This window comes from Drosophila yakuba, chromosome 3R (assembly GCF_016746365.2).
Source record: "Drosophila yakuba strain Tai18E2 chromosome 3R, Prin_Dyak_Tai18E2_2.1, whole genome shotgun sequence".
In the NCBI taxonomy this organism is placed as follows: domain Eukaryota; kingdom Metazoa; phylum Arthropoda; class Insecta; order Diptera; family Drosophilidae; genus Drosophila; species Drosophila yakuba.
The window spans coordinates 27,761,767-27,772,810 of record NC_052530.2 but is presented as its reverse complement, the minus strand read 5'-3'; the positions used below and the strand labels follow the sequence as shown (position 1 = coordinate 27,772,810).

Sequence of the window (11,044 nt, the reverse complement as noted above, 5' to 3'; positions counted from 1 at the left end):
CAATGGTCATCCCGAATCGCCAATGAGGAGAGGTCGGTCGGCGGATCAGGTCTGGTTATGGCCCTCGTCTCGTCTCTCCCTCTATTGAGCTGTCCCTCCCTTCGCACTTCGCAGTGCGGTCAGTCGAGATTCTGCACTGGCCTGGTCTGCCCTGGTCTGCCCCGCCCCTCGTCCACCGTTGAGATCTTTTACCTGCTGTTCACTCACTCGATCCGTGGAACCCTTGTCTTCACCAGCACCAGTATAATTCGGCAATCGCGGTCCACGAGCGCTCAGTTAGAACTTTGAACTGGTTGAAGCAACTTCAGGGAACGAGCCCCCAGAAATACGCAAGAAATGAAAGGAATGCGACTCCACATGCCCATGAAAATGAAAGCGAAATACGTTGTGCTCTCTGTGGGCGCTCTGTGGATAATGTTGGTTTTTCTGCTGGATTCCGCCGAGGGCAGGCGACTGAGTCAGCTGCCCGAGAGTGAGTGTGATTTTGATTTCAAGGAGCAGCCGGAGGACTTTTTTGGCATGCTAGATGCGCCACAGGTGAGTGGCGGAGTCACGTGGCCAAGCACAAAATTGCCATCTCCAGCATTACCACAACAGGTGCCGCCAAAGGAGCCAAAGGAGCCAAAGGATGACATCCACCCACTCAAGGCACACAGACAATATTCGGGGTAAGTTCCACGGGGATTTATCCCGCACACAATGGCGCGCAATTAGCCGACACACTTGCTCTGCCCACGGGAGTGTCCTGCCTTTGGGGCACGTAAGTAATACCTGAGCTCATAAGCCCTCCCCTCCCCCCATCTGAACCACCCACACAGGAGACGCCGGAAGCAGGCGCATAAATCGCGAAACAAAGCCGCTCTGAGATTACCCCCACCATTTCTGTGGACCGATGACTCCGTTGATGTCCTGCAGCACAGTCACTCACCCACTTTAGGTGGGAAGGCAGTACAGAGAAGGCGAAGAGCTGTTACTGTGCGAAAGGAGCGGACCTGGGACTATGGGGTTATACCCTACGAGATCGATACCATCTTCAGTGGAGCCCACAAGGCGCTCTTCAAGCAGGCAATGCGCCACTGGGAGAACTTCACCTGCATCAAGTTCGTGGAGCGGGATGCCAATTTGCATGCGAACTACATATACTTTACGGTCAAGAATTGCGGGTAAGTCTGATTTGTCTTCTAAGGAGAATTATTTTATAATTTATATCCCAACCCTGTTAGTTGCTGCTCGTTTCTGGGCAAGAATGGCAACGGACGCCAGCCCATCTCCATTGGACGCAATTGCGAAAAGTTCGGCATTATAATCCATGAGCTGGGTCACACGATCGGGTTTCACCATGAACATGCCCGTGGCGACAGAGATAAGCACATCGTGATTAACAAGGCGAATATCATGAGGGGTCAGGAGTACAACTTCGATGTCCTCTCGCCGGAGGAGGTGGACTTGCCCCTACTGCCCTACGATCTTAACTCCATTATGCACTATGCCAAGAACTCGTTCTCGAAGAGTTCCTACCTGGATACCATCACACCGATAGGAATACCACCCGGCACCCATTTGGAGTTGGGTCAGCGGAGGCGTCTTAGTCGCGGTGACATTGTCCAAGCCAATCTGCTTTATAAGTGCGCCTCCTGTGGACGCACCTATCAGCAGAATTCGGGACACATAGTGAGTCCCCACTTCGTGTACTCCGGCAATGGAGTGCTCAGCGAGTTCGAGGGCAGCGGCGATGCTGGGGAAGATCCCGCCGCGGGATCTGAGTTCGATGCCTCGCTGAGCAACTGCGAGTGGCGTATCACGGCCACCAATGGGGAGAAGGTCATCCTGCATCTGCAGCAGCTGCATCTGATGAGCTCCGATGATTGTACGCAGGATTACCTGGAGATCAGGGATGGCTACTGGCACAAATCGCCTCTGGTGAGACGAATCTGTGGGAATGTCAGCGGGGAGGTCATCACCACACAGACAAGTCGCATGCTCCTCAACTATGTCAACCGGAATGCAGCCAAAGGTTATCGCGGATTCAAGGCGAGATTTGAGGGTAAGTTTTAAACTTCTCACAGAAAAACAAAAAGGCGATAACCCATTTTTACCTTCTAGTGGTTTGTGGTGGGGATATACAGCTGACCAGGGATCAGTCCATAGACTCACCCAACTATCCGCTGGACTACATGCCGGACAAGGAGTGCGTGTGGCGCATTACGGCACCGGATAACCACCAGGTGGCTCTGAAGTTCCAGAGCTTTGAGCTGGAGAAACACGATGGTTGTACCTATGATTATGTGGAGATACGGGATGGCAATCACAGTGAATCCCGGCTCATAGGACGCTTCTGTGGAGACAAGCTGCCGCCCAATATAAAGTAAGTTACTTTTAAAGCAGAAAAGATCACTAACCAGTGAACATGTATCACATCATAGAACCCGCAGCAACCAGATGTACATCCGTTTCGTATCCGACTCGTCGGTGCAAAAGCTGGGATTCTCCGCCGCCCTGATGCTGGATGTGGATGAGTGCAGATTCACTGATCACGGCTGCCAGCACCTGTGCATCAACACCTTGGGCAGCTATCAATGTGGCTGTCGCGCAGGATACGAGTTGCAGGCGAATGGCAGGACCTGCGAGGATGCCTGTGGAGGAGTTGTGGACGCCACCAAATCCAATGGCTCACTCTTCTCACCATCGTATCCGGATGTGTATCCCAATTCCAAGCACTGCGTTTGGGAAGTAGTGGCGCCACCGAACCACGCTGTCTTCCTAAACTTCACGCACTTTGATTTGGAGGGCACACGGTTCCACTACACCAAGTGCAACTATGATTACCTGATTATATACTCCAAAATGAGGGATAATCGCCTGAAGAAGATTGGCATTTATTGTGGTCATGAGCTGCCTTCGGTGGTCAACTCCGAGCAGAGTGTTCTCAGGCTGGAGTTCTACTCGGATCGCACCGTCCAGAGAAGTGGATTTGTGGCCAAGTTTGTGATAGGTAACTAACAAAACAACACTTCATTTACATATGATTACTAATATCTCTTCTAACCCACAGATGTGGATGAGTGTTCTATGAACAATGGTGGCTGCCAGCACAGATGCCGGAATACCTTTGGATCCTACCAGTGCAGCTGCCGGAATGGATACACATTGGCTGAAAATGGGCACAACTGCACGGAGACGCGTTGCAAGTTCGAGATCACCACGTCGTATGGCGTGTTGCAGAGTCCCAACTATCCGGAGGACTATCCGAGAAACATCTACTGCTACTGGCACTTCCAGACCGTACTGGGCCACCGGATACAGTTGACATTCCACGACTTTGAGGTGGAGAGCCACCAGGAGTGCATCTACGATTATGTGGCTATCTATGATGGTCGTTCCGAGAATAGCTCCACCTTGGGCATCTATTGCGGTGGACGTGAGCCATACGCCGTTATCGCCTCCACCAATGAGATGTTCATGGTGCTGGCCACGGATGCGGGTCTGCAGAGGAAGGGTTTCAAGGCCACCTTTGTCTCCGAGTGTGGTGGCTACTTGAAGGCCACAAATCATTCGCAGACCTTCTACTCGCATCCACGATACGGCAGTAGGCCGTACAAGCGCAACATGTACTGCGACTGGCGCATTCAGGCGGATCCAGAGAGCAGTGTCAAGATTCGCTTCCTGCACTTCGAGATCGAGTACTCGGAGCGATGCGACTACGATTATCTGGAGATCACCGAGGAGGGCTACTCGATGAACACCATCCACGGGAGATTTTGCGGAAAGCACAAGCCACCGATTATAATCTCCAATTCGGACACACTCCTGCTGCGATTCCAAACGGACGAGAGTAACTCACTGAGGGGCTTCGCCATCTCCTTTATGGCCGTGGATCCACCGGAGAATTCTGTGGGCGAGGATTTCGATGCGGTTACACCCTTTCCGGGCTATCTGAAGAGCATGTATTCCTCAGAATCGGGAGGCGACCACCTCCTGCCGCCCAGCAGACTCATTTAGATGAACAGAAAGGTCCTGCGGCGATATTTAGTGTTTAATATTTGTTGTTGAAATTTGTAAATAGATTATGAATAAAAATATTTCGAAATAACATATATGAAGAAGTCGTTACATTTATCATAAATTCGAAATAATATATATAAAGAAGTCGATACATTTATCATAAATCTTGTCTTCAAATCGACAGAATATTTATATATAAATAGTTCGAATTTAAATTTGGCGCTAATATAACAATGCAGCGTTCACACTAATCTTGATGTTTCTAAGTCTATCGAAACCCATTTTGAAGACCCCTAACATTTCACAATCGATAGATCCGATAGTTAGATAGCCCTTTGCGCCAGCAATCAAGCAATCGAGTATCGGCGTCGCTTCGTTTCGAATTTCAGTTCGAATTTGGATTTTTGCGGCGACGCTCTAATTTGTTTAATTGTTGTTCGTTAATTGTGTTAATTGTTTAGTTAGTCGCTGTGTTAATGGGCCACTAAGTCAGCTGCGAGCCCGCTTTTGTTTCGTTCAAGTTATTTCTGTTTTGGTCATTCCCTGCGATGAGCGCCTTTGAGGTTAGTTGAGTCCTCTTTTTGGGACTTCGGCAATAGTTTTGCGTAAAATGACTGGATTCCCGTTACTTACAGATCACAGTGACGCCATCGCGGCTAAAGCAAAAGAAGCGCGCCGAAGGACGCGAGCCCGCCGTGGTCGTCATGGCTCCGTTCTCCGCCAAGGCGATTGTGCAGTTCGAGGATGTGCCGATAACAAAGACAGCTCGGCGCCAGGTGCGCGTTCTCAATCCCAGCGACGACGACATCGAGGTTAGTCGGTTATATACTGGTTAGATACCTGGCAACTGTTATTTGATCAATGGAACACCCGCTATACAGGTCAAGGTTATGAAGGCCATCCGGGAGGAGCACAACCTAAGCCTGGAGTGGATGGAGCACACGGTGCCAGCGAGAGATGAGGTTTCCATGGAGCTAGTGTGGAGCCCCCTGCTTGAGGTGGCCTGCAAGGAGACGCTGCAGCTGATTGACAATCGCAACTTCCGAAAGGAGGTGATGATCATACTCAAGTCGAAGAGCAACCAACCGGTCAAGGTCAGTGAAAAAATGCATTTACCACCCCTTTTACCTACTTACCCTCTTTTGCATGTATCTCTTACCTTTCTACCTGAAGAATCCGCGCAAATTTCCGACTGTCGGCAAGACCCTGCAGCTGAAATCGCCGACAGGAGCTGGCAAGACAATGAAAAGCGTGGTATCTGCTGCTGTGCAGCAAAAGAAGCGTTTGTCTGCTGCAGCAGCGCCTACCTCCAAGCAGACATGGCGAGTGACTGCTCCTGCGCGTCCTGCTGCCCGTCCACATCCACCTCCACCGGCTCCTCTTGTCGAGAAGAATGTATACAAGCCCCCACAAGAGGAGCCCGTATACATATCACCACAGCCTCGCAGTCTTAAGGAAAATTTAAGTCCTATGACGCCAGGAAACCTACTGGACGTGATTGATAATCTGCGCTTCACACCTCTCACCGAAACCCGAGGCAAAGGGCAGGCTACCATTTTGCCGGACAATCTGGCTGCCTGGCCCACACCCAAACTTAATGGGAATGTAAAACCAAGTGCCAATGATATGCGCCCGCGTCGAATCACTCCCGATGATCTAGAAGATCAGCCTGCCACAAACAAAACGTTCGATGTGAAGCATTCCGAGACTATTAACATATCCTTGGACACCTTGGACTGCTCCCGGAACGATGGACAACCGCATACGCCCCTAAATAAGACCACCACAATAGTGCATGCCACGCACACCCGAGCCCTTGCCTGTATTCGCGAGGAGGAGGGACCAAGCCCACCTAGATCGCCCGCGAAGAGCGCCATACATGACCTGAAGAGGGATATCAAGTTGGTGGGCTCACCGTTACGAAAGTATTCCGAGTCTATGAAAGATTTGTCACTTCTATCGCCACAAACTAAGTATGCCATTCAAGGCTCAATGCCTAATCTGAATGAAATGAAAATCCGTTCGATTGAACAGAATCGATACTACCAGGAGCAGCAGATCCAGGTGAAGGGCAAAGACTTGAATAGCTCCTCTAGTAGCGAGGCTAGCTTGGCGGGCCAGCAGGAGTTTCTATTCAACCACAGTGAAATCCTTGCTCAGTCCAGTCGTTTTAATCTCCACGAAGTTGGCCGAAAGTCGGTTAAGGGAAGTCCGGTGAAGAATCCTCACAAGCGCCGCTCTCATGAGCTGAGTTTCTCGGATGCACCTAGCAACGAATCCCTGTATCGCAATGAAACTATGGCCATTTCACCACCTAAAAAGCAACGAGTGGAGGACACCACTCTGACCAGGAGTGCAGCGCCGGCAAACGCATCTGCCCGAAGCAGTAGTGCTCACGCCTGGCCACACGCCCAGTCCAAGAAGTTTAAGCTGGCCCAGACCATGTCACTGATGAAGAAGCCCGCCACGCCACGAAAGGCCAGGGACACTAGTGTCCAGGCTTCCGTCAAGCTCTACGATTCCGAGTTGTATATGCAGACCTACATCAACCCGGATCCCTTTGCGGCAACTACCACAATGGACCCCTTTCTGGCCTCTACCATGTATTTGGATGAACAGGCTGTGGAACGCCATCAAGCTGACTTTAAAAAGTGGTTAAATGCCCTTGTTTCCATACCCGCTGACCTGGACGCGGACTCGAATAGCAAAATAGACGTCGGTAAGCTGTTTAACGAGGTGCGCAACAAGGAACTCGTGGTGGCTCCCACCAAGGAGGAGCAGTCTATGAACTACCTAACGAAATATCGCCTGGAGACGCTTCGTAAGGCTGCTGTGGAACTATTCTTCAGTGAGCAGATGCGCTTGCCATGCTCCAAGGTGGCCGTCTATGTCAACAAGCAAGCGCTGCGCATCCGTAGCGATCGTAATCTTCACCTGGACGTCGTTATGCAACGCACCATACTAGAGCTCCTGCTTTGCTTCAATCCTCTTTGGCTGCGCCTTGGACTGGAAGTGGTCTTCGGAGAGAAGATCCAGATGCAGTCCAATCGAGACATTGTTGGCCTTAGCACCTTTATCCTCAATCGCTTGTTCCGCAATAAGTTTGAGGAGCAAAGGTACAGCAAGGCATACACACTCACCGAGGAGTACGCGGAGACCATCAAGAAGCACTCGTTGCAGAAAATCCTCTTCTTGCTGCTCTTCCTCGATCAAGCAAAGCAGAAGCGCATCGTCAAGCACAATCCCTGTTTGTTTGTGAAAAAGTCGCCACACAAGGAGACCAAGGATATTCTGCTGCGCTTCTCGTCAGAACTGCTCGCCAATATTGGTGATATTACGCGGGAACTGCGCCGCCTCGGTTACGTTCTGCAGCATCGGCAAACATTTTTGGACGAGTTTGATTATGCCTTCAACAACTTGGCGGTGGACTTGAGAGATGGCGTGCGGCTTACCCGCGTTATGGAGGTCATTTTACTGCGCGATAATCTAACCCGCCAGTTGAGAGTGCCAGCCATCTCTCGCCTCCAGCGGATTTTCAATGTGAAGCTTGCCCTGGGAGCCCTTGGTGAGGCCAACTTCCAGCTCGGCGGCGACATCTCCGCCCAAGACATCGTTGACGGTCATCGTGAGAAGACGCTTTCCCTGCTCTGGCAAATTATTTACAAATTCCGCTCGCCCAAGTTCCATGCGGCGGCCACGGTGCTACAGAAATGGTGGCGCCGTCGCTGGCTGCACGTTGTCATCCAGCGGCGCATCCGCCACAAGGAGCTAATGCGTCGCCACCGGGCCGCTACTGTCATTCAGGCCGTGTTCCGTGGCCACCAGATGCGGAAGTACGTCAAGTTGTTCAAAGCGGAACGCATCCAGGCCGCCATAATCCTGCAAAAGTTCACGCGTCGCTATTTGGCACAGAAGCAGCTATACCAGAGCTATCACAGCATTGTCACCATCCAGCGCTGGTGGCGGGCCCAACAACTGGGACGGCAACACCGCCAGCGGTTCTTGGAGCTCCGGCAGGCTGCAATTTTTCTCCAGCGTATCTGGCGGCGACGCCTCTTTGCCGAAAAGCTATTGGCGGCGGCGGCCACAGCCAGACTTCAGCGATCCCAGAAACAACAGGCAGCTGCCAGTTATATTCAAATGCAATGGCGGAGCTATCAGTTGGGCAAAATTCAGCGACAGCAGTTCCTGCGCCAGAGAGACCTCATCATGTTTGTCCAGCGCAGGATGCGAGGCAAGTGGAGTATGCTGAAGCAGCGCAACGAGTTCCAGCAACTAAAGCGTGCAGCAATAAATGTGCAACAACGCTGGCGAGCGAAGCTTTCCATGAGAAAGTGCAAAGCTGATTATCTGGCACTTCGTTCCAGCGTTCTTAAAGTGCAGGCTTACCGGAGAGCCACAATCCAGATGAGAATAGATCGCAATCACTACTGCTCTCTCCGGCAAAATGTTATCCGCTTGCAGCAGCGACTGAGGGCCACCATAAAAATGCGCGAACAGAGGGAAAATTATCTGAGGCTGCGTAATGCCACGATACTCGTTCAAAAACGTTACCGCATGCTTCAACAAATGATCCAGGATCGCAATGCATATCTGAGAACCCGCCAGTGCATCATCAATGTCCAGAGGCGCTGGAGAGCCACACTGCAGATGCGTCGAGATAGGAAGGACTACCTTCGGCTTCAATCGGCAACCAGGCTAATTCAAATCAAGTACCGTGCCAAGCGCGAAATGGAAAAGCAAAGAGCGGAGTTCCTGCAACTGAGGAAGGTAACCCTTGCAGTTCAGCAACGCCGGCGAGCTTTAGTGCAGATGCGAAAGGAGCGCCAGGAGTACCTGCATCTCCGCGAGGTGACCATCAAGCTGCAGCGCAGATTCCATGCCCACAAATCAATGCGGTTCATGCGAGCCAAGTACCGCGGCACCCAGGCTGCCGTCAGCTGCCTGCAGATGCATTGGCGCAATCATCTGCTCAGGAAACGGGAGCGAAACAGTTTCCTACAACTGCGCCAAGCAGCTATAACACTGCAGCGACGGTACCGCGCTCGTCTGACCATGATCCAGCAGTTGAAGAGCTATGCCCAGCTGAAACAGGCAGCTATTACCATTCAAACGCGATACAGAGCCAAGAAGGCAATGCAAAAGCAGGTAGTCCTATACCAAAAGCAAAGGGAAGCCATTATCAAAGTGCAGCAACGATACCGCGGCAAGCTGGAGATGAGGAAGCAGATTCCAGTGTACCAAGAGCAGCGAAAGGCAGTCATCCGCCTGCAGAAATGGTGGCGCAGCATAAGCGAAATGCGTCTATGCAGGGCGGGCTACCGACGCATTCGGCTCAGTTCGTTGAGCATTCAACGCAAGTGGCGGGCCACAGTGCAGGCTCGTCGCCAGCGGCAGAACTTCTTGAACACCATCCGCAAGGTGCGACTTCTGCAGGCGTTTATCAGAGCCACTTTGCTGATGCTGAAGCAGCGCAGGGAATTCGAGTTGAAGCGAAGGGCTGCCGTGGTGCTGCAGCGCCGGTTCCGTGCCCGCTGTGCCATGCTAAAGGCGAGACAGGATTACCAATTAATCCAGTCCTCTGTGATCCTGGTGCAGCGCAAATTCCGTGCTAATCGCTGCATCAAGCAGGCACGCCAGGAGTTTGTCCAGCTGCGTACACTGGCCGTCCACCTGCAACAAAAGTTCCGTGGCAAGCGTCTAATGGTGGAGCAGCGTGGTTGTTTCCAACTGCTCCGCCGTTCCATGCCGGACTTCCAGGCGCGTGCTCGCGGCTTTATGGCTCGCAAACGTTTCCAGGCCCTGATGACACCCGAGATGATGGACCTAATCCGCCAGAAGCGCGCCGCCAAGGTTATACAGCGCTACTGGCGTGGCTATCTAACCCGTCGACGCCAGAAGCACCAGGGACTTTTGGCGATCCGAAAGCGTATTGTTCAGCTGCGGCACGAGGCAAAGGCGGCAAACTCTGTGCGCTGCAAAGTCCAGGAGGCGGTGCGGTTCCTTCGTGGACGCTTTATCGCATCTGATGCGTTGGCAGTCCTACAGCGATTGGGTAAGTGTTCCTCTTTCGTTAGTCGCTATCCTAACTAATCCCTAATTTGTAATCCCCGCAGATCGGCTTTCGCGCACTGTGCCACATCTTCTGATGTGGTGTTCGGAGTTCATGTCCACGTTTTGCTACGGCATCATGGCTCAGGCCATTCGCTCGGAGGTGGATAAGCAGCTTATCGAGCGCTGCAGCCGGATCATCCTAAATTTGGCGCGCTACAACAGCACCACGGTGAACACGTTCCAGGAGGGCGGATTGGTCACCATTGCCCAGATGCTGTTGCGCTGGTGCGACAAAGACAGTGAGATATTCAACACGTTGTGCACCCTCATTTGGGTATTTTCACACTGCCCCAAAAAGCGAAAGGTAAACAGCGCAGGGATTACATTTAAGGGATTTTTAATCACATCTTAATGGCTTGCAGATCATTCACGACTACATGACCAACCCGGAGGCCATTTACATGGTGCGTGAAACAAAGAAGCTCGTCGCACGCAAGGAAAAGATGAAGCAGAATGCCCGCAAGCCGCCGCCAATGCCAACTGGACGGTATCGAAGCCAAAAGATCAGCTTCACGCCCTGTTCACTGCCCAGCCTGGAGCCGGACTTTGGAATCATCCGCTATAGTCCCTACACGTTCATATCGTCTGTCTACGCCTTTGATACCATTCTGTGCAAGCTGGAGATTGACATGTTCTAGATCTAGGAAAATTCACCTTTAAATGTTTAATGTTTGAAACAGTTATGTGTTGTGTTTTAAAATAGTCAGATAAATTCATAGACCATGCTAGTTTTTTGAAGACAATTAAGAATAGTTTAAGATAATCTAAGAAGGTCTTACCAATGTAAAGTACGAGGATAAGTTAACATGTATATGCTGCAAACGAAATTTGTAATTGATATTTTAGTAGGAAAACGAAGTGGATTGTTTTTATAGGAGACCACAAACCGAACTGAAGAATAAAGACAAGTGAAAGTGAAATTCCAGTG

At 51.3% G+C, this 11,044-nt stretch overlaps 2 protein-coding genes across 3 annotated transcripts; both read left to right on the top strand.

The window, feature by feature from the left end:
• Nucleotides 1-199: 199 nt before the first annotated feature.
• On the top strand, nt 200-4,074 carry LOC6538672 (dorsal-ventral patterning protein tolloid). Of its 2 annotated transcripts, XM_002099156.3 has the most exons (7): nt 201-537; nt 598-668; nt 819-1,163; nt 1,224-2,044; nt 2,104-2,365; nt 2,424-2,992; nt 3,053-4,074. In XM_002099156.3, exons 1-7 carry the CDS (start codon nt 337-339, stop codon nt 3,997-3,999), a joined length of 3,216 nt encoding a protein of 1,071 aa, XP_002099192.1. In that variant the 5' UTR covers nt 201-336; the 3' UTR covers nt 4,000-4,074. The 2 variants fall into 2 exon arrangements, with proteins under 2 accessions (XP_039231224.1, XP_002099192.1); XM_039375290.2 differs by having other exon boundaries at nt 200-668.
• Nucleotides 4,075-4,374: 300 nt separating this feature from the next.
• Nucleotides 4,375-11,036, top strand: LOC6538671 (protein abnormal spindle). Its single transcript, XM_002099155.3, has 6 exons — nt 4,375-4,565; nt 4,638-4,814; nt 4,884-5,096; nt 5,176-10,057; nt 10,119-10,420; nt 10,479-11,036. The coding sequence occupies exons 1-6, from the start codon at nt 4,551-4,553 to the stop codon at nt 10,752-10,754; spliced, it is 5,865 nt and encodes a 1,954-aa protein (XP_002099191.1). The 5' UTR covers nt 4,375-4,550; the 3' UTR covers nt 10,755-11,036.
• The last annotated feature ends 8 nt before the right edge of the window (nt 11,037-11,044 follow it).